Below are 27,788 nucleotides of genomic sequence, written 5' to 3' on the forward strand. Positions count from 1 at the left end.
TGTATGTGTCATCACCATAGTAACCTGTTTGCTGTGTCAGCCATTGTTCCCTTTGCGAGAGACAAATAATGCTGTGTCAACCTTTGTTCGTTTTGTGAGAAACAAATGTTCCTGGAATTAGCAGACCAAAGGCTGTAACTTAAGAAAAAAAGGGATAACCACCAACTGGGAAACATCTCTGATCTCAAGCAAAGGGAAACAAAGGCCTTCCAAATTCCTGCTTTGTCATGTCACTTGGTTAATGTGCTATAAAAATCTTTCAAAATTCTGACTCAGTTGCACAGCTTTGCAAATTTCATCTGCACTGTGTTGCTGGTGGCAGCTAAAATAAAAGTGCTTCCTTTTTAAAAAATGATGTTGTCTGGCCCTGTTTTTCATCTCAGGTGCTTTTTGGGGTACTACATTTGGGAGTTCATCTGGGATTACACAGGGACCCCTCCCCACATTATTTTTCACCAATCGATTGGCTTGAACCATCTGTATTTGGATCTTTTGTTCTTTGTAATTTGAATGTGTACGTTTGAAGTTGCAGACGAGCCTGGCTGGCTCCTTCTGCACCAGAGCAGGATGCCCTCTGGGAAAGGGCTTCTAGCCCATTTGTGATTTGGGAATTTTTGCCCATTTGGTTTTGTGCTTGGTATATTTTTACTGTGGAGCCATTTGCTTGTTTGAATCTGTTACCTCAGTACTAACATTCATATTTCTTTTATTTCTCTAAAACTACTGTTGCAGGTTCCATGTGGCTTATTGGACTTAAGGGTTATAATGAAAATTTATTTTCCTTTAGGTCACCAAACTGCGGAGAGAAAATCCTTTGTTTGTGTCTTTAATGTCAGTCTTGTCTTTTGTGGTGCCTTGTTAAATGTTTTAGTCCTCAACTGATTACTTACAACCTCGGCATGCCTTTAAAAATTATTTTTATTTCTGGTTAAAATGCAAATATATATATATATATATATAAATTAAAAAGGAATGTAATTCTCAGTGCCATCCCGACTAGGAGCCATCAGCGTTCAGAATCGCCGGACTCCTCTTCCTCACCCCTCAGGGCCTTATTTCTCTTTTGGAGTCTGTCTTCTCCATTCACCACCCCACTTGGGATGACTACAAGCAGATTTTGGTAGGTTCTGTTTACAGCAGAAGGGAGAGAGAACATTCATACTGTGGGATAAAAAATAGTATGAATTCCAGATAAAAACCTGTTCTCTGATCCTGAATGCCAGAACCATGTTTTCCCCTTTCCCGCCCTGACTGGAAAACCAGAGGTAACAAGGCTCTTGATCAGTATCGCCAGTTGTTCTCAGAATCCTTTAAGGGATGCCAGAAAACCCACCAATTTTTCCAAGGTAGAAGAGGTGAGACAGTTGGATGACGAGTCCTCCTTGGGGTTTCTGGAATAATTGCTAGAGGCTTATTACTTTTGTACACCCATAGATCCAGTGGCACCTAAAAATGCAAGGGCCATTAATATTGCCTTTGTAACTGTTGGCCCCTGATATTAAGTGAAAATTGCAAAGGCTTGAGGGATTTGAGGAAACGCCCCTCAGTTATTTATTAGAGTTTGCTTAGAACTGATTCTTTCCTCCCAGCAGATGCAAGCCATTCAACAGATTCCAGTCCCTGTGACTAGAAAGCAACTATGAGAATTTCTAAGAGCCATAGGATATTGCTTGCTTTAGATTACAGACTCAGGAGACCAGGCTTTTAAGAAATCAGTCTTAACAGAAGCTCCAGCTCTGGCTCTGCCAAATTTGCAAAACCTCTTTCCCTCTATGTTGATGAAAAGTGAGGGATAGCAAAAGGAGTACTGACCCAGAGATTAGGACCATGGCAAAGGCCTGTTGCCTATCTTTCCAAGAGACTTGATAATGTGGCAGCCACATGGCTGCCTTGCCTCCAGATGATTGCCTCAGGCCCTCCTGGTGAAAGAAACCCAAAAATTGACATTTGAACAAAAACTTTTAATTATCTCCTCTCATTCACTGGAGACTCTCATCAAAGCTCTGCTGGACTGATGGCTGCCTAACTCCTGAGTCATGCACTATCAGGCTTTACTTCTGGATCTGAGTACCATCAGTTTAAAGGGGACAAGGGCTTTGAACCCAGATACTCTTCTGCCTGATGATGACCCCTCCTTTCCCCTCTGATCATCTCATGGGCATTCGACCAGACTTGACAGATGAACCACTATCTGGAGTTCGATCATATTTCTCCAATGGAAGCAGTTACATCTGTCAAGGTAAGCAGGTCACAGGAGCCACCATCACTATGGACTCTCAGATTCTATGAGGCAGGAACACCAGCCTAATGGGCTGAACTGATTGCCCTCACTGAGGCCCTCAAGTTGTCAGACTGATAGCAGATACGCATTGGCTCCTGCCCATATTCATGGGGCCATTTATCAAGAATAGGGTTTATTGATTTTAGGGGAACAAAAGATCAAAATGCTCCCCAAGTTTTGGATTTTTCAGCTGCCATTTGGCTGCCAAGGAAGGTGGTTAATAAATAATCTAGCAGACACTGCTGCCCAAAAGCAGCAACAAAATCAGTGGGGATTAAGACAGCCCCAGCATTGCTGCTGATTCCATCTATTCTGTCAGAGCCCTTTTCTCAAAAAGTCTTGCATTTGGCAGCTCAACTCCAAGCAAAGCCTCATATCCCCAGGGGCTGGTACCAACTGCCTGATAAGCGAGTCCTCCTCCCTGAGGCCTTGGGATGAGAACTCACTCAACAAGCTCATCAGTTCACTCATGTGGGAGGATCAAAACTCACTGTCCTTTTTAGAGATAGTTTCTTTATCCTTCAGCTATTGAAGCTTAGTCTGTGAACATTAGTGCCAGTTGGTAAACTCAAAGTGACAGCAACAAATGGAAACCATTCATTATCGTGGGACTATGCCTGGAAAACATTGGGAAATAGATTTCACAGAAATGGGAAAGCCTGGACTTCAAGGGAATAAAGTACTTATTAGTACTGGTAGATACTTTCACTGGATGGGTCAAAGCTTTTCCTACTAAGTCTTGAGTCAGCCCTGATAGCAGTTTCCCTGATTTGGCCTCCCTTTATCCATGAAATCTGACAATGGCCTGGATTTTATAGCCCAGATAACTCAAAAACTAACCCAAGATTTGCAGATTGATTAGAAACTCCATTGTGCTTACTGGCTTCAAATTTCAGGACAAGTAGAAAGGATGAACCAGACTTTAAAAATGGTAATAACTAAGATGGCCTTAAAAACTGGCAAGAACTGGGTGAGTCTCCTTCATTTTGCCCTCTTGCATGCATGATGTACCCTCTATGTTTCAGGTGTTTCCCCTTTTGAAGCTCTATATGGGAGACTTCCTCCTCTTATTCCTAAGGTTTCTGAGGAAAAACTAGCTGATCTAGCTAATCAAGATCTTGTTAAGTCCCTCCAGGCCCTTCAGCTAGTTCTGACTTCCATCCATCGGTTATTTGGACAACAATATCCTCCGCCTGCAGCCCATCCTGAGGACAAACTTCCTGCAATGGAACCAGGAACACTAGTCCTCATCAAGAGACATCACTGTGAATCTCTCGAACCATGGTGGGGAGGCCCCTACACTGTGGTCCTCAGTACTCTGACTGCCGTCAAATTCACTGGAAAGCCTGCCTGGATTCATCATCCCCACTTCAAACTGGTTCCAGCCTCTGACAGCAATCAGCCTACAGATAAGTGGACTGTTTTTCCCTCCATGGAGTCTTTAAAGCTTAAAATTGCCAAATGTATCCGATAATCTTGTTCTTATGTGTTTTTCCTTATGAGACCCCAAGGAGATACCTCATAATCCACTGTTTGGAACTTGGAGAATTACTATTTCACAGGTCAATTATTCATAGACAATACTACTGTCTATGGGATAATTAAGATAGATTTATGTGCCCTATTAAATAACATCCCAGCAAAAATTAGACAGAAGAGAATGTTATTGGGTCAGCATTCCATACTGCTGGAAACCAACTGGGCCTTTCAGGGACCTATGTAGTCAAAAGGAATTACAGTCCACTGGGAGGTATCTTTGCCCCCAAAAGCAACAGCCAGCCTTAGATCCCAGGTGTTCACACTCCATAGAGACAAAATATTTTTGTGGACATTGAGCTTGTGAATCTTATGTCTCCTTGGCAGGGAAATAAACGGGGGTCATTACCTTTTTCTCACTTGGGAAACCCCATCTTCCGTTCTCCTCCACCAGACTTCCTGCTCCTGAGACCTGTTTGCCCTCTGCCATATCTGTGCCATCTGGAGACCCCTTCTTGCTTCTAGACATTGCTTATGGCAAATCAACTTTTAAATTCCTGTGCAGACAACACCACTTGTTGGTGAGATGCTAGGCCCCTGCTCACATTGGCTGCCTCCCACTCCTCGCACACTTCCCCTTATGCTGCGCTCTGTAATCTTACATCTTCAGCTTTGGTTCATAATTTTTCTTATCCTGCTAATCAGCACCTTGTTGCTCCCAACAGAGCCTGGTTTGCCTGTACTTCTGGTATAACTCCTTGTTCCATGCGTTACCTGTTCACTCAGTGCCCTGAGCTTTGCATATTAACCCATATATTTCCCCAAGTGTACTGGCACTCTGGAGATAATGGTAGGAGTCACTAGTTCACTAGCTTTGACTTAAAGAATCCAGTCCTGGTGAAGAGAAATCCTGTATGCTTACCTGTATAACTGGAAATTGGGATGGCGGGGTCAATAAGTTTAGGAGTGTCCAGCCTAATAATTGGAGACCAAAACTATAGATACTTAAGTGTACTCATTGATAAAGATCTATCAGCCCTTAGTGACATTGTCTCCAAATTAGATGATTCTTTAAGTTCACTGGCTGAGATGGTTTTACAAAACTGGCGGGGTCTAGACTTCCTGGTCCTGAAGGACAGAGGCCTCTGTCTGGCATTAGGAGAAAATTGTTGCTGCTCTGTCAGTTACTCTGGGGTTATCAGACAAAGTATGGCCAGCCTTAAAAGGTAGCTACAGGAATGAGAACAAGCCAGACAAGCTGAACAGAATTGGTTTGAATGATGGTTTTCTCTATCTCCCTGGTTGACAATGTTAATCACGACAGCCTCTAGACCTGTTAGTCTCACTTACTTGTTTAACAATTGTCCCTTGCATTATAAACAAATTGGTAAATTATGTCAATAATTAGGTTCAAACTATAAAACTCATGATTTTAAGGACACAAGTTTATGAACAGATACCACTGCTTGAAAACTCAGTGAGACAATGATTTGGCTCACTGACAAAAATTAGTGGGGAATGTTATGCTCTATGCTTATCATCCTAGTAACCATGTACCGGGAGCACCGACCACATTGTTATAAATTTTATATAAATTAACAGAGGCATCACCATACTGTTTGTATGTGTCATCACCTTAGTAACCTGTTTGCTGTGTCAACCTTTGTTCCCTTTGTGAGAGACAAATGATGCTGTGTCAACCTTTGTTTGTTTTATGAGCAACAAATGTTCCTGGAATTAGCAGACCCAAGGCTGTAACTTAAGAAAAAAACAAGGACTAACCACCAACTGTGAAAAGTGTCTGACCTCAAGCAAAGGGAAACAAAGGCCTTCCAAATTCCTGCTCTGTCACATCACTCAGTTGATGTGCTATAAAAATCTTTCAAAATTCTGACTCAGTTGCACAGCTTTGCAAATTCCATCTGCACTGTGTTGCTGGTGCCAGCTAAAATAAAAGCGTTTCCTTTTTAAAAAATGATGTTGTCTAGCTCTGTTTTTCATCTTGGGGGTCTTTTTGGGGTACTACAGAGACTTTTGATTTTCCTCTCCTGGCTAGGGCTCTAGCAAAGGCTGGTTTCGACTGCAGGGACCCTTACCTTGTGAGTCCCTGTGCCCTTGTCCCTGGCAAGCCCAAGATGGTCAAGTGGCCAGGCTTCTGGCAGTGCTTTCAAGGGCGGATAAACCCTAGGAATTCTGCATTTCATTCTATGTGTCTGTATGTATATGTCTCTCTCTGTCTCTGTGTCTCTCTCTCTCCCTCCCCAGCCTCCCAGAGCCCAGAGACCAGAGCCCAGAGCCCAGCAGCTGTCCTGAGAAAAGCAAAGAAAGAGACAGAGATGAAAACGGAGAAACAGACAGAGGCACACATGCCCAAAGAGTCAAAGAGTCCCCTGAAAAAAGCATGGAAGGGGGCAGGTGGGCTGGTGGTAAAAAGGAAAGGACAGGAAGAATAAATTTGGGATGAGGGAGGAAGGGAGTGATCCGCAAGAGGCAAAGGGAATGAAGACAGACATGGCGATCTGAGCAGCCAGATCCAGGCGGAGGTGGACATTAGAATCCACTGAGCTGAGCAGAGCTGAGCTGAGCTGAGCTGAGCTGAAATGAACTGAGCTGCATGTGTCAGGCTCATGGCTGAGGATCAAGGCATAAGTGTGTGTGTGTGCTGTTAGGGTCTGAGAAAAAGCAGGGAGGAAGAGAGTGAAAAGAGGCACAGGGCCAGCAAAACAGCTGAGAGACAGCTAAAAGCAAGGGCCAGGTGCAGGATGAAAAGCACAGAGAGAGAGAGAGAGAGAGAGAGAGAGAGAGAGAGAGAGAGAGAGAGAGAGAGAGAGAGAGAGAGAGGGAGAGAGAGAGAGAGAGCAAAAAGAGGGAAACGGGACTCAAGTGGGTTCGTAGATGATCTAGGAGTCAGTCTAATCAGGGGCAAATGGATAGACAGACACATTTGGTGTTTAGCGAGCCCAGCTGAGCAGAGCCAAGCAGAGCCGAGCAGTGCAGTGCTGAGCCTAGCTAGTTGCATATGCCAGTTTATAGGTGATGATTAGGACATCTGTGTGTTACAGGTGGGTGCGGGTGGATATGGGGGCAGCACGTTTGTGTTGTGAACCTGCACTCATCAGTGGCCAGTGTGAGCGCAGGAGGCTGGGAGCCAGGGAGCCAAGCCTGAACACTCTTCCTGTGTTTTTTCACAGATCTCTGGATCCGAGAACCACCAAACCAAACAGGCAGACAGGTATCCTGCTGGAAATGAGATTCGACTAGAGTCTGACATCGATTTTCGCTTAGCATCAGACAGACAGACAGACAGACACACAGAAAGACAGACAGACAGAAAGACAGACAGACACCTATCTTCTAACACCTCCTTTGGTGAAGTGAGAGGGTTGATTTTTGTCTCCTGTGTGTGGCAGGTGTGGGGAAGGGGCGTGGCTCACCCTGCTCGCTGGCTTCTTTTGCTTCTCTCATAGGACTTGAACAGTGAGTGAGTGATTTCTCCATGTTTCACGATGCTGCCTTTGGAACAGAAAAACAAAATTTTTTCCAGGGGAAAAATTCACCTAGAGTCTCCAGTTCCTTTTTGGTAGAACACAGAAACTTCCTCCCTGGATGAGGGGCATCTAATACGGCCTCTAAGCTGACATTCCTCTGTGGTGGGTGGGGGAGGGAGTAGGAGGTGGGGATTCACAGGCATGGGGGCTTCTCTAAGCCACTGGCTCATGAAACCCAGCATATTGCTAACCCTGACCCCTCTGCTAGACCTAATCCTAACCCCTGAGGGCCACTCCCTTGACCCAATGCACTGCTACCCAAATCCTCAAGAACCACGTCCTGCCTCCAGACATACCACTGGAAGTGATTTAGCTATAATCTGACATTCATCAGTCAAGGATGGGCTCATCAGAACTAGGGGTCTGCAGACCCCCTACCAGTTGGAGGGTGGAGCCATATGGGTCACACTAGGCTGTGCTCCACAGAGAGTCAGTCCCTCTAGGTGGTACTAGCACTGCTCCCTCCTGAACCTCAGAGGAGGAGCTGATATCAGCCTGCTCTGTGACCCCAACAACCTTCCAGTGTTAGCCCAGGAGGGTAGCTAGTGGGCACAATGCAGACCATCATATGAGCCTGAAGGGTCTATGCAGAGCCCAGGATGAAGGTAAGTGTAGGGGAAAAGACCCCAACATTGGAGGACCCATGGAGGCAGGCAAGACCAACAGCAGGGATTCATTCCAGGGGCTGTGCCTGCTTTTCAGAAGGACCCAGGCCAGTCCTGGCACACACTAGATGCTGACCCAGCCCTATACACACACAACCCTGAGTTCCCCTACATGCAGCCCAAAGACAGAGACAGTCAACAGCACGTGGCACCACCTCTCTCCTGTCATCAGACACAGCCACCACTTGCTATGGCACCCTTGGTGGCAGGTAACAAGGTAACTCCCTTCTGACCAGACAGACAGACAGACAGAGGGTGACAGGGCTGCAGGTTCCTCGAAGACATGGGCCCCAGGAAAATGTGCCCATCTGTGTGTCGGTACAGTTCTTCTGTCTTCACTTGCCACAGACAGTCCATGTGACCTTCACATCCTTTTGTGTGTCAGCTGTGCGGGTGCCCCCTGGTGCTCCTGGATGGCCTCCTTCCTTGGTCATAGCCTTCCTTAGGAATCTCCTGACCCCTTGGCCTGTCCATGTAGGAGGGCCCTGCTGGGGCAAGGCATCCCCCTCACACTCACACACACATGTGCACACTAGAAACGGGCAGGATACATATCTATAGCCAAGCGAGGGTCCTGGCATCACCTCAGAGGGTACTAGTGTCCAGCAGCAGCCATCAGAGATTGGTACGGAGCCCAGTGGACTCCAGTCTCCAACCTAAGCCTCAGTCCCCAGTGGGAAACCTTCCCTGCACAAAGTATATGCTCGGGGATATGGGCCTATAGGTGCTCGTGGTCTACACCAACAGCCAGCCCGGGTGGTCATCTGCAAAAGAGAGAGAGAGAGAGAAATAGCCCTCATCACTGTGTCATCAGCTTTCCTGCCTGCCATGCTCTTCTCAGATGAGACAGCGCCATCTGCTGGCTACAGGGGACATGCACATCGTCCTCTTTGCCCGAATGAGACAGCGCCCCTTTTGGCTAAAGAGGACAGGCACATTATCCCAGAGGTACCACCAGGATCCAAGTTCTCGGACAACCTCCAACCTCCTATAGATGAAAAGAGAAATGGGGAAGAAACACTGGCCTCAGATGCAAGGCCAAAGGCAACTCCAGAAAGATGCCAGTCCTCAGGAAAGCCAGTGTCAGAGCACCTTCCTTAGCTTTCACAGCCTAAAACCCTGACACTGAGCCTAAGCCTAAGCCTAACCCTCCCAAGTGAGGTGCCTTCCTCCCTCCTGTACCTCCCTCCAACTCGGGCAGGTCCATTCCAGAAAGAATGTGTCGCGCGCAGTGTCTGTGATGTCTTTCTCTGCCTCTATGTCTGTCTGGGTGGACTTAAGAATCTTCCACTGTGGCTGGGTTTGCAAGCTTTGCCCTCTGGTGGCCAAACATGGAACAGGCGGCAGCATCAGAGTGAACTGCAAAAGGGATAGAGTCTCTGAAAGAGAGAATCCCAAAAGACATCCTGATATTGTTCCAAACAATTTGGCTCGAATCTTTCAGTCCTTTTAAGTTGACCGACAGCTGAACCCTGCTTCTTTGGGTGAGCAGGTTTCCATGTTTTTCTCAATCTGTAGGTACCACAGCTCATTCTGGTTTTCTCATGGGACTTGTATCCTGAGTCATCTTCCATTTTCTTGGGTCAAATACAGGGCACTAGTAAAATGAAATTCTGGGCTTGTTGCTGGTGTCAGTTATGCCAAGCTACCACATGGGCCAGAGAGCAAAAAGATGCAAATGGTCTGAAGTGAGTTCGTGAATGACAGACACACAGAGGAATCCGAGCAGCAGGATGGATGCATTTGCAGTCCAGTGAGATGAGCTGAGCTTAGCTGGCCTGCACTGAGGGACCACCACTGGCCTGGATCACTGGTGTCAAAAGTCTCAGAGAGTCGCTGGTCAGCCTGGAGCCAGGAAAAAAAATCACAAAGACTTTGAACAGTGAACCACCAGAAGGAAAGATGTCCCACTGCAAAGGATTTAGCGAGAGTCTGACATCCAGTCAGACACACAGACAGACACCTGACCTATGTGTCTCCTGCTTCCTGGGTGGAGTGAGTGGGTTGATTCTACTCTCCTGCGTGTGGTTAAGGCTCATCTGCTTTTCTCATGGGACTTCGGCCCTCCCTCCTTCCCCGAGTATGGATCGTCCATATTTCACAAGGCTTTTTCACCCAGAACCACCAGATAAATAGAGACAGACATCCTGTCACAAAAGTGAGAGAGAGAGAGAGAGAGAGAGAGAGAGAGAGAGAGAGAGAGAGAGACAGAGAGAGAGAGAGAGTCTTATATCGATATTGGGGGTGGCATGTGTCTGTTAGCGTGAGGAACTAAGACTGTGTGTGTGTATGTATCTATCAGGATGAGTGTGGTGAGTGGGACATTGTGTGTGTGTTACTGTGAGTTGGGGGAATGATTTTAGGGTGAGGGTGGGAAACGTGGCTTGTGTGTGTTTTAGTGTGAAGTAGGAGAAGGAGCCAGCTTGTGTTTTCCGAATGAGCCCATGGAACGGGGCATGTGTGTATATTTAGCATGAGCTTGGGGTAGACGGCGTGTGTGTGTTTTGAGGGTGAGCCCAGGGATTCTGGCATGTGTGAGCATATTAGGGTGAAGTTCAGGAGCGGGGAATGTGTGTGTTTTCACCTGAGTGTAGGAAACCGGGCATGTGTGTGTGTGTGTTTTTGGGGTGAAATGCGACCAATCTGACGTCTCAGGAACCCAGCTGCTCCCTCGGAGCACTGACAGGTCACCCTGAAGCCTGAAATCCTAACCCTAACCCTTTTCCCAAGCAGTAACCCTAACCCTAACTCAAACCCTAGCCTAACCCCGCCTCGCTTTTCCTCCCTCCCATGGCTAACCCAAAATCATGGCATTTGGGTTCCTCACTGGTAGACAGACAGACAGACAGACAGACAGATAGACAGACAGGGAGACACACACACACACACACACACACACACACACACGCACACGCACACCCACACGCACAGGCACACAGCAGATTCCAAGCTTCTTACATTGACAGACTTTGGAATATCTTATTAGCTGAGCTGGGAAACCTCCCACCTGCATGCAAGGGCACCCCCTCTTCCACATGTGTTGGAGGCAGACACTCATACCCACCAGCCTCGGCTGGCCCCAGAGCCAACCAGGACTGAGCAGAGGGACGGAAGGAGGGAGGGACAGAGGGACAGATGGACAAATGGTCTTTAGTGGTCCTTCCTTCCTTCCTTCCTTCCTTCCTTCCTTCCTTCCTTCCTTCCTTCCTCCCTTGCTTCTGGTCAAATAAGGGGCATGTAGGGAGTTGGAGACCAGCCTAGGCTCCAAAGGGAGCTCAATGCCAGGCCGAACTGCATCCATAGAGAATCCCTGGCTCAAGAAGTGAAAAAAATTAAAAATAAAACAAATAAAAGACACGAAAACATAAATCCTTTACAAATGATGGGGGAAGTGTGGTTTGAAAGGCCATGACACTGAGCATTTCTGAGACTGCGTGGCTGGCAGGATTCCAGGGTATTAAACTGGTGACCTCCCATTTGAAGTGTGGGCACAGGGACCGCTGAGCCAGAGGCCCAGAAGGTTCATGGCTGACGTCCGTTTTTGAATAGAGACAGAGACAGGTGCAGTCTGTCTGTCTGTCTGGCTACACTCCCTCCCTTGTGAGCTAAATGCATCAGTGCTGCCCCCAGACCACTCCTGAGCCCCTTTCTCTGCCACATGTGGGAAACAGGCAGGGAGACAGACCAGCTGAAATGGGAGGGGACGGGATGGGAGGTTTGAACTCACATGCAAATTAAAAAGTGACCCTGGACTTAGTCACATCCAGCTCCCACCTCCACCAGCAGCACCCACCGCTCCTTCCTTCCATCTCTGGCTAATCCAAGCTCAGTTCCGAGGGCCCAAACTCCACTCCACACATCTCTCCCTAATTCACCATCAATCCCAAGAGCCTAATGCCCCCACCCTTCCACCCCTTCCCCTGGTGTTGGTGCCTAGGATTGGGGTGGGGGCCCCGAGTTTCTGTCCATCTGTGGGTCCAGCATCAGTATTGAGGAGAGAAGGAGGAGGAGGAGGGAGAAGAATGAAAGGAGGTGAGAGCCAGGGGTGAAATGGAGTGGAGCGCTGGAAAGGCAGAAGCAGCAGCCACCACCGTGGTCCAAGCAAACAAACCCCAAAACATCAGAGAGCAGGCAGAGTGAGGAGAGAGGAGAGAGGAGGGAGGGGAAAGCACAGAGAGAGAGAGAGACAGAGGGAGAGAGAGAGCAAGCCTAGAGAGGGAGAGAGGAGGAGGGCAGAGGTCCAAAAATGGGCGGGGTGGAGGGACTGATGAATGGAGACAGTGATGATTCTCCCTTTATTGGTTCTTCTGTTCATACATTCCTTCATTCGTTCATTCTCTCATTCATTCATTTATTCGCCCCTTGGTTTGCAGGGAGCCTTTCTTTGTTCCTTCCCTTCCTTCCATCTTTATGGGTGAAAGTCAGATGGCTGCCCTGGAGCCTGGTGGGTGTGTGGCCCTAAGAGGCACAGAGGAGAGGCATGAAGCATCCCAGGGCTGGAAGGAAGGGCCCTGCCCTACGTGGCAGAGGCTGCCATAGCCTGGCAAGAGGGCAGCCCAGAACGTGAGCCCTCCACAATGCACGGGGGGGCGGAGGCGGGGGAGGCTGCTGAAGAACCCTCACCTGGCTGGGCTGTGCTGTGTGGTGTATGGCTGTGGTCCCAGTCATCTCCTCTTGCTCATCGTGGTGGGGTCCTGGAAGGCAGGAAGGCCAGCAGGCAGTCAGGCAGGCAGGCAGGTAGGAGCTTCGAGCAGAGGGGGCAGCTTGGAGCTGGGAGCTTGGAGCTGGGGGGGCCAAAGCCCTGAGCCCAGAGAGCTGGGTTCCAGGAACCTGGAGGGAGGGAACCAGCAAGGGGTGAGCAAAGGGTGGGCCAGGGGGCGGCCCAGAAAGTGAGCCCAGCACCACACACCACAAAACATCATGGGGGCCCCCAGGCACAAGGACCCTCACCTTGCTGGCTGTCTGGTAGACAGCTGTTGTCCTCCTCAACTCATCGTGGCCCGCATCATCATGGGGTCCTGGAGGGCACGCAGGCTGGCAGGAGGGAGGAGGTGCATGGTGAACCAGAATCCAGGAGCTGGGAGTGCCAAGTCCCAGGAACCTGGAGGAAAACATGGAGCCAGTGAAGGCTGAGCTGGGGAGGCAAGGGGGAGGCCCAGAACTGCACCCCACCACTATACTCCACTCCACGGGGGGCAGGCGGGCGGCTCAGTCCAGTGACCCTCACCTCACTCGATGCATGGCAGATGGTTGTTGTCCCCATCTCTTCTTGGTCCGCATTGTCATGGGGTCCCAGAAGGCAGGCAGGTAGCCAGGCAAGCAGGCAGAGCTCCTGGGAGAGCTGGGAGCCAGGAGCTGGGCAAGCAAGAGGGGTCCTGGGAACCTGGAGGGGAATGGAGAGAGAAAGCAGCGAGGGGGTGCTCTGGAGGGCAAGCCAGGGGTCTGGCTGTGTGGGCCGGTTAACTCCTGCTGCCTGGTGCCTGGTGCCTGAGCCTGTGAAGCCTTGAGCTTGCTCAGGGAGAATGCATGGGAAATCCCGGAGGCCAGGAGCCAGTAGATCTGGCCACGCCCGTGCAGCCCTGCTAATCCCTCCACCCTGGCTGCAGATCCCTCCACCCTGGCCGCTAACCCTTGCATCTCCTCCTGTGGCACCTTGCTGGTGTCCAGGAAGCCCCTTTCCCTTTGCTCACTTTCTTGCTCGCTCATTGGTTGAGGAGGAGGACGGGGTTGTGGCGGGTCCTCAGGATTTCAGAGGCAGGATTTTCATTTTATTTCATTTATTTATTTTTTTGGTCTTTTTCATTTTTATCTGTACTGGGGATCGAATTCAGGACTGCCTGCTTGCAAGGCAGGTGCTTATGCCCCTGAGTTAAACCCCCAGCCCCCAGGATTTTCATTTAAAAAAATGGAAAAAAATATGGGGCTGGTTAGGGATTAGGGCTGAGAGAGCAGAGGGCCATCAGCGTGTGGGGATCAGCAGGGTGTACTCCAAAGAACTCTGGATGGGAGAATCACCAAAATGGGATGACCACGTGGACAGTGAGGACTAGGAGGGAGGGTGGCCTGTGCTGATGCCCCTGGGTGAAGGCAAGGAGGCTGGCAGCCAGGCCAGGAGCACAGAGGAAGGCAAGGAGCCAGGGAAGGAAGGGGGCCCGGGAAGCAAGGACATCAGGGAGGCAATCCAGGGCAGACAGAGGAGGCAGAGAAGCCTGGGGAGGCTGAGCAGCACCCAGGGACCACAAAGGAAGGCAAGGAGGAGCCAGGGAGCCCAGGGAGCCTGGGAAGAAGGGGTGCCAGGGAAGCCAGGAGGGGGATCAGGAGATCCAGCCAGGGCAGCCAGAAGAGGCAGAGAGGATAGAGGAGGCAGGGCACCCAGGGAGCTCAGGGAACCCAGAAATCCCAGAGAAAGCAGGGTAAGCCCAGGGAGGGAACCTTGACTGAACTCTGCCCAACCTTGGAAGGCAGACAGCCAGCCACTCAGGGACTCAGGAGAACCTCGGAGGCCTTGGATGCTGAGAGGAAGCAGGAAAGCCTAGGAGAATTCGATGTTCTGTCAGCAGACAGACTTTTCCCACTTGGAAAATTTCACCTCGGCTGTGGAATTCATGTTGGATGAACCCACAGCAGATCCAATCCAGCCTGGGGTGTGGCATGGCTGCTGGGGCGTGGCAGTCCATTGCCTCCCTAAATCCCTGCCTGTTAAGCCCAGAGGCTGGCTAAACTGCCACCCTCCACTAATCCTAACCCTAGCCATTCTAACCCTAGTTGCCTGGGGTCCACTGCTCTGCCCTAATCCAGCGCTCCTCTAGGTAAGCCTCAGGAACCAACACCCTGTTGCCACCCTACTCCACTCCCTGCATCCCATCTGCCACCCCCAGGCAGCCCACTCACTCACTCAGTCCCCTCCAGTCTGTTCCCAGCCTCCAAGAGCCCAGAGACCACAGCCCAGAAACCAGAGCACAGAGCCCAGAGCCAAAAGGCAAGAATGTAAAACTTCAAAGAGCAGAGGTCCTGAGAAAAGCAAAGAAAGAGACAGACACAGAGATGGAGAAACTGCCACAGACAGAGATGTCCAAAGAGTCAAAGGGCTACCCGGAGAATAGCACAGAGGGGACAGGCCAGCCAGTGGTAAAAGGGAAAGGGGGGGGGATAAACTGGGGAATGAGGGAAGGAGGGAGGGATCCAAGAGAGGCAAAGGGACTGAAGACAGACAGGGCAATCCCAGCAGCAAGACCCAGGCAGAGGCTTAGGTTAGAATCCACTGAGCTGAGCTGAGCTGAGCTGAGCTGCTGTGTATGTTAGGCTAGTGGGTGAGGATCAGGAAATAGGTGTGTGTGTGTGTGTGTGTGTGTGTGTGTGTGTGTGTGTGTGTTTGTTGTTAGGGTGTTAAAAAAGTGGGGAGGGCAACAGTGAAAAGAGACATGGGTGGGGCGGCACAAACAGCTGAGACCCAGCCCCAAAAAGCCCAGGGGAAGGTAAGAAAGCAGAGAGAGACTGAAAAGCAGCCCAGGGAGGGAGAAAACCCGAGAGAGTGAAAAAAGACTGCAGCTCCTCCCCCTGCAAACAAAACCAGAGAGAACCCAAACTAGGCAAAGGCCAGAGGAAAGCAGAGACAGCGAGAGACAGTGACAGAGACAGAGAGACAGACAGACAGAGAGAGTGAGGCAGAAAGAGAGATGCAGAAAGAGTCTAAGGGCTCAGAGAACAGTACAGAGAGGGTGCAGATGGGTGGTAAAAGGGACAGGACAGGGATGAAAACAGGGAGGGATCAGAGGGAAGATCCAAAGGTGTTTGTGTAGGACAGATGTGGGAATCCCAGCAGAGACATGCAGGAAGAGGAGTAGGTAGATCTGGGATCCATCAGCAGAGCTGAGCTGAGCCGTGAGTGTTAGGCTCACGGGTGAGGATCAAGGCATAAGGGTGTGTGTGGTGTTAGGGTCTGAGAAAAAGCAGGGAAGGAGAGAGTGGAAAAAGGCACGGGGCCCCAAGAACAGCTGAGAGACAGTTAAAAGCAAGGGCCATTGCAGGACATAAAGCAGAGAGAGGTAGAGAGAGAGAGAGAGAAAGAGTGAGAGAGAGAGAGAGAGCAAACAGAGGGAAACGGGACCCAAGTGGGTTCATGGATGATGATCTAGGAGTCAGTCCAATCAGGGGGCAAATGGATAGACAGACACATTTGGTGTTTATGGAGCCCAGCTGAGCTGAGCCAAGTGAAGCAGAGCAGTGCAGTGCTGAGCCGAACTGAGCTTCATATTCCAGTTTTATAGGTGAGGATCAGGACACCTCTGTGTGTTGTTAGAGTTGGGGTTTGGGTGGATGCGGGGGGAGCATGTTTGTGTTGTGAACCTGCACTCATCAGTGCCCAGTGTGAGCACAGGAGGCTGGGAGCCAGGGAGCCAAGCCTGAACACTCTTTCTGTGTTTTTTTTTCACAGATCTCTGGATCCGAGGACCACCAAACCAAACAGGCCGACAGGTATCCCACTGGAAATGACATTCGGCTAGAGTTTGACATGGATTTTCACTCAGCATCAGACAGACAGAGAGACAGACACCTTTCTCCTCCCGCCTCCTTTGGTGAAGTGAGAGGGCTGATTTTTGTCTCCTGTGTGAGGCAGGCCTGGGGAAGGGGCGTGGTTCACCCTGCTGGCTGGCTCCTTTTGCTGCTCTGATGGGACTTTAAAGGTGAGTGAGGCATTTCTCCATGTTTGAGTATGCTACCTTTGGAACAGAGAAACACAATAAATATTTCCATGGCGAACAATTCAACTAGACTGTCGATTTGCTTTTTGGTACAACACAGCAACTTCCTCTCTAGGTGGGGGTGTTTCTAATCCAGCCTCTAAGCTGGCATTCCTTTGTGGTGGGTGGGGGAGGGAGTAGGAGGTGGGGGTTCATGTGAATAGGGGCTTCTCTAAGCCACAGGCTCCCTAATCCCAGCAGATCTCTAACCCTCACGCCTCTGCTAGACCTAACACCAACCCCATAGGGCCACTCCCGTGACCTAACACACTGCTCCCCAAATCCTCAACAACCACCTCCTGGCTCCAGAAGTCCCACTGGAAGTGACTTAGTTAGAATCAGACATTCATCAGTCAAGGTGTGGGCTCATCAGAACTAGGGGTCTTCAGACACCCTCCCAGTTGGAGGGTGGAGCCATATGGGTCACACTAGGCTTTGTTCCACAGAGAGAGTCAGTCACTTTAGGCAGTACTGACACTGCTCCCTCCTGAACCTCAGGGGAGAAGCTGATATCAGGCTGCTCTGTGACCCCAACAACCTTCCATTGTTGGGCTTGGAGGTTAGCTAGTGGGCACAATGCAGACCATCGTATGAGCCTGAAGGGTCTATGCAGAGCCCAGGGTGAAGGTAAGGGTGGGGTAAAGACCCCAACATTGGAGGACCCACAGAGGCAGGAAAGACCAACAACAGGGATTCATTCCAGGGGCTGTGCCTGCTTTCAGAAGGACCCAGGCCAGTCCTGGCACACACTGGATGCTGACCCAGTCATATACACACACAACCCTGAGTTCCCCTACATGCAGCCCAAAGACAAGGACAGCCAACAACATGTGGCACCACCTCTCTCCCGTCTGTCATCAGACACAGCCACCACTTGCTATGGCACCCTTGGTGGCAGGAAACAAGGTAACTCCCTTCTGACCAGACAGACAGACAGAGGGTGAAAAGGCTGCAGGTTCCTTGAAGACATGGGCCCCAGAAAATGTGCCCATCTGTGTGTCGGTACAGTTCTTCTGTCTTCACTTGCCACAGACAGGTGAACCAGTCCATGTGACCCTCACGTCCATTTGTGTGTCAGCTGTGCGGTGCCCCCTGGTGCTCCCGGATGGCCTCCTTTCTTGGTCATAGCCTTCCTTACGAATCTCCTGACCCCTTGGCCTGTCCATGTAGGAGGGCCCTGCTGGGGAAGGCATCCCCCTGACACACACACGAGCACACTAGAAACGGGCAGGACACATATCTATAGCCATCCGAGGGTCCTGGCACCACCGCAGAGGGTACTGGTGTCCAGCAGCAGCCATCAGAGATTGGTACGGAGCCCAGTGGCCTCCAGTCTCCAACTGAAGCCTCAGTCCCACCTGGGAAACCTTTCCTGCACAAAGTATATGCTAGGGGATCTGAGCCTACAGATGCTCGTGGTGTACACCAACAGCGAGCCCGGGTGGTCATCTGCAAAAGAGAGAGAGAAATAGCCCCCATCACTGTGTCATCAGCTTTCCTGCCTGCCACGCTCTCCTCAGATGAGACAGCACCATCAGGTGGCCAGAGGGACACGCACATCGTCTTCTTCTGCCCAAATGAGACAGCGCCTCTGGTGGCTAAAGAGGACAGGCACATTATCCCAGAGGTACTGCCAGGGTCCAAGTTCTCTGACAACCTCCAGCCTTTTATGGATGAAGAGAGATGGAGAAGAAACACTGGCCTCAGATGCAAGGCCACAGGCAACCCCAGAGAGATGTTAGTCCTCAGGAAAGCTAGTGTCAGAGCACCTTCCTTAGCTTCTACAGCCTAAAACTCTGACCCTAGCCTAAGCCTAAGCCTAACCCTCCCAAATGAGGTGCCATCCTCCCTCCTGTGCCCCCCTCCAACACGGGCAGGTCCATTCCAGAAAGAATGTGTCGCGCGCAGTGTCTGTGATGTCTTTCTCTGCCTCTATGCCTGTCTAGGTGGACTTGAGAATCTTCCACTGTGGCTGGGTTCTCAGCTTTGCCCTCTGGTGGCCAAACATGGAACAGGCGGCAGTATCAGAGTGAACTGGAAAGGGATAGAGTCTCTGAAAGAGAGAATCCCAAAAGACATCCTGATACTGTTCCAAACAATTTGGCTCGAATCTTTCAGTCCTTTTAAGTTGACCGACAGCTGAACCCTGCTTCTTTGGGTGAGCAGGTTTCCATGTTTTTCTCAATCTGTAGGTACCACAGCTCATTCTGGTTTTCTCATGGGACTTGTAGCCTGAGTCATCTTCCATTTTCTTGGGTCCAATACAGGGCACTAGTAAAATGAAATTCTGGGCTTGTTGCTGATGCTGTCAGTTATGCCAAGTTACAACATGGGCTAAAGAGCAAAAAAATGCAAACGGTCTGAAGTGAGTTCGTGAATGACAGACACACAGAGGAATCCGAGCAGCAGGATGGATGCATTTGCAGTCCAGTGAGATGAGCTGAGTTTAGCTGGCCTGCAATGAGGGACCACCACTGGCCTGGATCACTGGTTTCCAAAGTCTCAGAGAGTCGCTGGTCAGCCTGGGGCCAGGAACAAAATCACAAAGACTTTGAACAGTGAACCACCAGAAGGAAAGATGTCCCACTGCAAAGGATTTAGCGGGATTCTGACACCAGTCAGACAGACAGACAGACACCTGACCTGTCTGTCTCCTGCTTCCTGGGTGGAGTGAGTGGGTTGATTTTTCTCTCCTGAGTGTGGTTAAGGCACATTCTGCTTTTCTTATGGGACTTCGGCCCTCCCTCCTTCCCCCAGTATGGATCATCCATATTTCACAAGGCTTTTTCACCCAGAATCACCAGATAAATAGAGACAGACATCCTGTCACAAAAGTTAGGGAGAGAGAGAGAGAGAGAGAGAGAGACAGAGAGAGAGACAGAGAGAGAGACAGAGAGAGAGGGAGAGAGAGTGAGTCTTACATCAATATTTTGGGTGGCATGTGTCTGTTAGCGTGAGGAACTAGGATTTTGTGTGTATATGTATCTATCAGGATGAGTCTGGTGAATGGGACATTGTGTGTGTGTTACTGTGAGTTGGTATGATTTTAGGGTGAGGGTGGGAAACGTGGCTTGTGTGTGTTTTAGTGTGAAGTAGGAGAAGGAGCCAGCTTGTGTTTTCTGAATGAGCCCATGGAACGGGGCATGCGTGTATATTTAGCATGAGCTTGGGGTAGACGGCTTGTGTGTGTTTTAGTGTAAAGCAGAGAAGGTCTTGTTTGTGTTTTGAGGGTGAGCCCAGGGATTCTGGCATGTGTGAGCATATTAGGGTCAAGTTCAGGAGCGGGGAATGTGTGTGTTTTCAAGCTGAGTGTAGGAAACCTGGCATGTGTGTGTGTGTGTTTGGGGTGAAATGGTACTAATCCGACGTCTCAGGAATCCGGCCGCTCCCTCGAAGCACTGAAAGGTGACCCTGAAGCCTAAAATCCTAACCCTAACCCTTTTCCCAAACAGTAACACAAACTCTAACTCTAACCCTAGCCATAACCCCGCCTTGCTTTTCCTCCCTGCCATGGCTAACTCAAAATCATGGCATTTGGGTTCCTCACTGGTAGCCAGACAGACGGACAGACAGACAGGCAGACACACACACACACACACACACACACACACACACACACACACACACAGCAGATTCCAAGTTGCTTACATTGACAGACTTTAGAATATCTTATTAGCTGAGCTGGGAAACCTCCCACCTGCACACCAGGACACCCCCTCTTCCACATGTGTTGGAGTCAGACACTGAAACCCACGACCCTTGGCTGGCCCCAGAACCAACCGGGACTGAGCAGAGGAATGAAAGGAGGGAGGGACAGAGGGACAGATGGACCATGGTCTTTTAGTGGTCCTTCCTTCTTCCTTCCTTCCTTCCTTCCTTCCTTCCTTCCTTCCTTCCTTCCTTTCTTCCTTCCTTCTTTCCTCCCTTCCTTCCTCCCTTGCTTCTGGTCAAATAAGGGGCATGTTGGGAGTTGGAGACCAGCCTAGGCTCCAAAGGGAGCTCAAGGCCAGGCCAAATTGCATCCCTAGAGACCCTGGCTCAAGAAGCGAAAAAAATTAAAAATAAAACAAATAAAAGACACAAAAACATAAATCCTTTATAAATGGTGGGGGAAGTGTGGTTCGAAAGGCCATGGCACCGAGCATTTCTGAGGCGGCGTGGCTGGCAGGATTCCAGTGTATTAAACTGGTGACCTCCCATTTGAAGTGTGGGCACAGGGACCGCTGAGCCAGAGGCCCAGAAGGTTCATGGCTAACTTCCGTTTTTGAATAGAGACAGAGACAGGTGCAGGTTGTCTGTCTGTCTGGCTACACTCCCTCCCTTGTGGGCTAAATGCATCAGCGCTGGCCCCCAGAACACTCCTGAGCCCCTTTCTCTGCCACCTGTGGGAAACAGGCAGGGAGACAGACCAGCTGAAATGGGAGGGGACGGGATGGGAGGTTTGAACTCACATGCAAATTAAAAAGTGACCCCGGACTTAGTCACATCCAGCTCCCACCTCCACCAGCAGCACCCACTGCTCCTTCCTTCCATCTCGGGCTAATCCAGGCTCAGTTCCGAGGGCCCAAACTCCACTCCACACATCTCTCCCTAATTCACCATCAATCCCAAGAGGCTAATGCCCCCACCCTTCCACCCCTTCCCCTGGTCTTGGTGCCTAGGATTGGGGTGGGGGCCCCGAGTTTCTGTCCATCTGTGGGTCCAGCATCAGTATTGAGGAGAGAAGGAGGAGGAGGAGGGAGAAGAATGAAAGGAGGTGAGAGCCGGGGGTGAAATGGAGTGGAGCGCTGGAAAGGCAGAAGCAGCCAGCCACCACCGTGGTCCAAGCAAACAAACCCCCAAACAGCAGAGAGCAGGCAGAGTGAGGAGAGAGGAGAGAGGAGGGAGGGGAAAGCACAGAGACAGAGGGAGACAGAGGGAGAGAGAGAGCAAGCCTGGTGAGGGAGAGAGGAGGAGGGCAGAGGTCCAAAAATGGGCGGGGTGGAGGGACTGATGAATGGAGACAGTGATGATTCTCCCTTTATTGGTTCTTCTGTTCATACATTCCTTCATTCGTTCATTCACTCATTCATTCACTTATTCGTCCCTTGGTTTGCAGGGAGCCTTTCTTTGTTCCTTCCCTTCCTTCCATCTTTATGGGTGAAAGTCAGATGGCTGCCCTGGAGCCTGGTGGGTGTGTGGCCCTAAGAGGCACAGAGGAGAGGCATGAAGGATCCCAGGGCTGGAAGGAAGGGCCCTGCCTACGTGGCAGAGGCTACAATAGCCTGGCAAGAGGGCAGCCCAGAACGTGACCCCTCCACAATGCACGGGGGTGGGGGGGTGGGGGAGGCTGCTCAAGAACCCTCACCTGGCTGTGCTGTGGTGTGTGCTGGATGGCTGTGGTCCCAGTCATCTCCTCTTGCTCATCGTCGTGGGGTCCTGGAAGGCAGGAAGGCCAGCAGGCAGTCAGGCAGGCAGGCAGGTAGGAGCTTCCAGCAGAGCCGGCAGCTTGGAGCTGGGAGGCTGCAGCTGGGGGGGCCAGAGCCCTGAGCCCAGAGAGCTGGGTTCCAGGAACCTGGAGGAAGGCAATGAGCAAGGGTTGAGCAAAGGGTGGGCCAGCAGGTGGCCCAGTAAGTGACCCCAGCACCACACACCACAAAACATCATGGGGGCCCCCAGGCACAAGGACCCTCACCTTGCTGGCTGTCTGGTGGACAGCTGTTGTCCGCCTCAACTCATCGTGGCCCGCATCATCACGGGGTCCTGGAGGGCAGGCAGGCTGGCAGGAGGGAGGAGATGCATGGTGAGCCAGGATCCAGGAGCTGGGAGTGCCAAGTCCCAGGAACCTGGAGGAAAACATGGAGCCAGTGAAGGCTGAGCTGGGGAGGGCAGGGGAGAGGCCCAGAACTCCACCGCACCACTATACACCCCTCCACGGGGGGCAGGCGGGCGGCTCAGTCCAGTGACCCTCACCTCACTCGATGCATGGCAGATGGCTGTTGTCCCCATCTCTTCTTGGTCCGCATTGTCATGGGGTCCCTGAAGTCAGGCAGGTAGCCAGGCAAGCAGGCAGAGCTCCTGGGAGAGCTGGGAGCCAGGAGCTGGGCCAGCAAGAGGGGTCCTGGGAACCTGGAGGGGAATGGAGAGAGAAAGCAGGGAAGGGGAGCTCTGGAGGGCCAGCCAGAGGTCTGGCTGTGTGGGCTGGTTAACTCCTGCTGCATGGTGTCTGGTGCCTGAGCTTGTTAAGGCTTGAGGTCAGTCAGGGAGAATGCATGGGAAACCCTGGAGCCCAGGAGCCCAAGATCTGGCCACGCCCGTGCAGCCCAGCTAATCCCTCCATGCTGGCTGCAGATCCCATCAACCTGGCCCCTAATCCTTTCATCTCCTCCTGTGGCACCACCCTGGTGTCCCGGAAGTCCCCTTTCCCTTCACTCACTTCCTGGCTCGCTCATTGGCTGAGGAGGAGGATGGCATTATGGGGTGGACTCAGGATTTCAGAGGCAGGGTTTTCATTTCATTTTTTTTTCTTGGTCTTTTTCATTTTTATCTGTACCGGGGATCGAATTCAGGACCCCCTGCTTGCAAGGCAGGTGTTTATGCCGCTGAGTTAAACACCCAGCCCCCAGGATTTTCATTTTAAAAAAGTGGAAAAGAATATGGGGCTGATTAGGGATTAGGGCTGAGAGGGCAGAGAGCCATCAGCGTGTGGGGATCAGCAGGGTGTACTCCACAGAACTCTGGATGGGAGAATCACCAAAATGGGATGGCCACGTGGACAGTGAGGACTAGGAGGGAGGGTGGCCTGTGCTGATGCCCCTGGGTGAAGGCAAGGAGGCTGGCAGCCAGGCCAGGAGCACAGAGGAAGGCAAGCAGCCAGGGAAGGAAGGGGGCCCGGGAAGCAAGGACATCAGGGAGGCAATCCAGGGCAGACAGAGGAGGCGGAGAAGCCTGGGGAGGCAGAGCAGCACCCAGGGACCAGGAAGGAAGGCAAGGAGGAGCCAGGGAGCCCAGGGAGCCTGGGAAGAAGGGGTGTCAGGGAAGCCAGGAGGGAGACTGGGGAAGCCAGCCAGGGCAGCCAGAAGAGGCAGAGAGGATAGAGGAGGCAGGGCACCCAGGGAGCTCAGGGAACCCAGAAATCCCAGACAAAGTAGGGTTTAAAGCCAGGCAGGGAACCTTGACTGAACTCTGCCCAATCTTGGAAGGCAGAGAGCCAGCGACTCAGGGACTCAGGAGAACCTCGGAGGCCTTGGATGCTGAGAGGAAGCAGGAAAGCCTCGGAGAATTCGATGTTCAGTCAGCAGACAGACTTTTCCCACTTGGAAAATTTCACCTAGGCTGTGGAATTCATGGTGCATGAACCCACAGCAGATCCAATCCAGCCTGGGGTGTGGCATGGCTGCTGGGGCGTGGCAGCCCATTGCCTCCCTAAATCCCTGCCTGTTAAGCCCAGAGGCTGGCTAAACTGCAACCCTGCGCTAATTCTAACCCAGGCCATCCTAACCCTAGCTGCCTGGGGTCCACTGGCCTGCCCTAATCCAGCACTCCTCTAGCTAAGCCTCCGGAACCAACACCCTGTTGCCACCCTACTCCACTCCCTGCATCCTGTCTGCCACTCCCAGGCAGCCCACTCACTCACTCAGTCCCCTCCACTCTGTGCCCAGCCTCCAAGAGCCCAGAGACCACAGCACAGAAACCAGAGCACAGAGCCCAGAGCCAAAAGGCAAGAATGTAAAACTTCAAAGAGCAGAGGTCCTGAGAAAAGCAAAGAAAGAGACAGAGACAGAGATGGAGAAACAGCCAGAGACAGAGATGTCCAAAGAGTTAAAGGGCCCCCCGGAGAATAGCACAGAGGGGACAGCCCAGCCAGTGGTAAATGGGAAAGGAGGGGGGGGGGATAAACTGGGGAATGAGGGATGGAGGGAGGGATCCAAAAGAGGCAAAGGGACTGAAGACAGACAGGGCAATCCCAGCAGCAAGACCCAGGCAGAGGCTTAGATTAGAATCCACTGAGCTGAGCTGAGCTGAGCTGCTGTGTGTGTTAGGCTCATGGTTGATGATCAGGGCATAGGTGTGTGTGTGTGTATGTGTGTGTGTGTGTGTGTGTGTGTGTGTGTGTGTGTGTGTCTGTGTGATGTTACAGTCTGTAAAAGAGTGGGGAAGGCCCCAGTTAACAGAGACATGGGTGAGGCTGCACAAACAACTGAGACCCAGCCCCAAAAAGCCCAGGGGAAGGTAAGAAAGCAGAGAGAGACTGAAAGCAGCCCAGGGAGGGAGAAAACCCGAGAGAGTGAAAAAAGACTGCAGCTCCTCCCCCTGCAAACAAAACCAGAGAGAACCCAAACTAGGCAAAGGCCAGAGGAAAGCAGAGACAGAGAAAGACAGAGAAACAGACAGAGACAGAGACAGTGACAGAGACAGAGAGACAGACAGAGAGAGTGAGGCAGAAAGAGTCTAAGGGCTCAGAGAAAGGTACAGAGAGTGTGCAGATGGGTGGTAAAAGGGACAGGACTGGGGATGAAAACAGGGAGGGATCGGAGAGAGGATCCAAAGGTGTTTGTGTAGGACAGATGTGGGAATCCCAGCAGACAGGCAGGAAGAGGAGTAGGTAGATCTGGGATCCATCAGCAGAGCTCAGCTGAGCCCTGAGTGTTAGGCTCTCGGGTGAAGATCAAGGCATAAGGGTGTGTGTGGTGTTAGGGTCTGAGAAAAAGCAGGGAGGAGAGAGTGAAAAAAGGCATAGGGCCACAAGGACAGCTGAGAGACAGCTAAAAGCAAGGCCCCTTGCACGACAAAAAGCAGAGAGAGAGAGAGAGAGACAGAGAGAGAGAGAGAGAGAGAGAGAGAGAGCAAACAGAGAGAAACGGGTCCCAAGTGGGTTCATGGATGATGATCTAGGAGTCAGTCCAATCAGGGGGCAAATGGATAGACAGACACATGTGGGGTTTATGGAGCCCAGCTGAGCAGAGCCAAGTGAAGCAGAGCAGTGCAGTGCTGAGCCGAGCTGAGCTTCATATGCCAGTTTTATAGGTGATGATCAGGACATCTGTGTGGGTTGTTAGAGTTGGGGTGTGGGTGGATGCGGGGGGAGCATGTTTGTGTTGTGAACCTGCACTCATCAGTGCCCAGTGTGAGCGCAGGAGGCTGGGAGCCAGGGAGCCAAGCCTGAACACTCTTTCTGTGTTTTTTCACGGATCTCTGGATCTGAGAACCACCAAACCAAACAGGCAGACAGGTATCCCACTGGAAATGACATTCAGCTAGAGGTTGACATGGATTTTCACTCAGCATCAGACAGACAGACAGACACCTTTCTCCTCCCGCCTCCTTTGGTGAAGTAAGAGGGCTGATTTTTGTCTCCTGTGTGAGGCAGGCCTGGGGAAGGGGCGTGGTTCACCCTGCTGGCTGGCTCCTTTTGCTGCTCTGATGGGACTTTTAAGGTGAGCCAGTGATTTCTCCATGTTTCAGGATGCTACGTTAGGAAAAGAGAAATGCAATAAATTTTTCCATGGGGAACAATTCAACTAGACTGTCAAGTTGCTTTTTGGTACAACACAGCAACTTCCTCTAGGGTGGGGTTGATTCTAATCCAGCATCTAAACTGGCATTCCTTTGTGGTGGGTGGGGGATGGAGTAGGAGGTGGGGGTTCATGTGAATAGGGGCTTCTCTAAGCCACTGGCTCCCTAATCCCAGCAGATCTCTAACCCTCACCCCTCTGGTAGACCTAACATGAACCCCCCCAGGGCCACTCCCGCAACTTAATACACTGCTCCCCAAATCCTCAACAACCACCTCCTGGCTCTAGAAGTCCTGCTGGAAGTGACTTAATTAGAATCTGACATTCATCAGTGATGGGTGGGCTCATCAGAACTAGAGGTCTTCAGTCCCCCTCCCAGTTGGAGGGTGGAACTATATGGGTCACACTAGGCTGTGCTCTACAGAGAGATTCAGTCCCTTTAGAGGGTACTGGCACTGCTCTTTCCTCAACCTCAGAGGAGGAGCCAATATCAGGCTGCTCTGTGACCCCAACAACCTTCCATTGTTAGCCCTGGAGGGTAGCTAGTGGGCATGATGCAGACCATCGTATGAGCCTGAAGGATCTATGCAGAGCCCAGGATGAAGGTAAGGGTAGGGGGAAAAGACCCCAACATTGGAGGCCCCATGGAGGCAGGCAAGACCAACAGCAGGAATTCATTCCAGGGGCTGTGCCTGCTCTCAGAAGGACCCAGGCCAGTCCTGGCACACACTGGATGCTGACCCAGCCCTATACACACACAACCCTGAGTTCCCCTACATGCAGCCCAAAGACAGAGACAGCCAACAACACGTGGCACCACCTCTCTCCTGTCTGTCATCAGACACAGCCACCGCTTGCTATGGCACCCTTGGTGGCAGGTAACAAGGTAACTCCCTTCTGATCAGACAGATAGACAGAGGGTGACAAGGCTGCAGGTTCCTCGAAGACATGGGCCCCAGGAAAATGTGCCCATCTGTGTGTCGGTACAGTTCTTCTGTCTTCACTTGCCACAGACAGGTGAACCAGTCCATGTGACCCTCACGTCCATTTGTGTGTCAGCTGTGCGGGTGCCCCCTGGTGCTCCCCGATGGCCTCCTTCCTTGGTCATAGCCTTCCTTACGAATCTCCTGACCCCTTGGCCCGAACATGTAGGAGGGCCCTGCTGGGGCAAGGCATCCCCCACACACTCACACACACGTGCACAGTAGAAACGGGCAGGATACATATCTATAGCCATCCGAGGGTCCTGGCACCACCTCAGAGGGTACTGGTGTCCAGCAGCAGCCATCAGAGATTGGTATGGAACCCAGTGGCCTCCAGTCTCCGACCTAAGCCGCAGTGCCACGTGGGAAACCTTCCCTGCACAAAGTATATGCTCTGGGATCTGAGCCTATAGATGCTCATGGTCTACACCAACAGCCAGCCCAGGTGGTCATCTGCAAAAGAGAGAGAGAGAGAAATAGCCCCCATCACTGTGTCATCAGCTTCCCTGCCTGCCACGCTCTCCTCAGATGAGACAGCGCCATCTGGTTGCTAGAGTGGACATGCACATCCTCCTCTTCTGCCCAAATGAGACAGCGCCC

At 51.4% G+C, this 27,788-nt stretch overlaps 1 protein-coding gene across 8 annotated transcripts in view; it reads right to left on the reverse strand.

Annotated features, from left to right (window-relative positions):
- Window positions 1–900: 900 nt before the first annotated feature.
- The window catches only part of LOC106026765 (uncharacterized), a 42,825-nt gene continuing 15,937 nt past the window's right edge, over window positions 901–27,788 (reverse strand). The window contains exons 7-18 of one of the 8 annotated variants that reach the window (XM_063241626.1): window positions 22,664–27,641; window positions 22,386–22,536; window positions 22,059–22,265; window positions 13,198–19,233; window positions 12,921–13,071; window positions 12,594–12,800; window positions 9,153–9,815; window positions 8,555–8,734; window positions 7,192–7,270; window positions 1,813–1,919; window positions 1,334–1,446; window positions 901–1,127 (exon numbers count right to left, since the gene is read on the reverse strand). In XM_063241626.1, coding sequence (XP_063097696.1) covers window positions 9,606–9,815; window positions 12,594–12,800; window positions 12,921–13,071; window positions 13,198–13,676 — 1,047 coding nt within the window. In that variant the 5' untranslated portion in view covers window positions 13,677–19,233; window positions 22,059–22,265; window positions 22,386–22,536; window positions 22,664–27,641 and the 3' untranslated portion in view covers window positions 901–1,127; window positions 1,334–1,446; window positions 1,813–1,919; ... (1 more) ...; window positions 8,555–8,734; window positions 9,153–9,605. Of the gene's footprint in view, window positions 1,920–7,191; window positions 7,271–8,554; window positions 8,735–9,152; window positions 9,816–12,593; window positions 12,801–12,920; window positions 13,072–13,197; window positions 19,234–22,058; window positions 22,266–22,385; window positions 22,537–22,663; window positions 27,642–27,788 lie in introns of all 8 variants that reach the window. The other 7 variants (XM_063241625.1, XM_063241628.1, XM_063241627.1 and 4 more) reach the window with 7 other exon arrangements.

The sequence above is a fragment of the Cavia porcellus genome, unplaced genomic scaffold, assembly GCF_034190915.1.
Source record: "Cavia porcellus strain 051 isolate PalLab524CR breed Dunkin Hartley unplaced genomic scaffold, mCavPor4.1 scaffold_32, whole genome shotgun sequence".
Taxonomy (NCBI): Eukaryota; Metazoa; Chordata; class Mammalia; order Rodentia; family Caviidae; genus Cavia; species Cavia porcellus.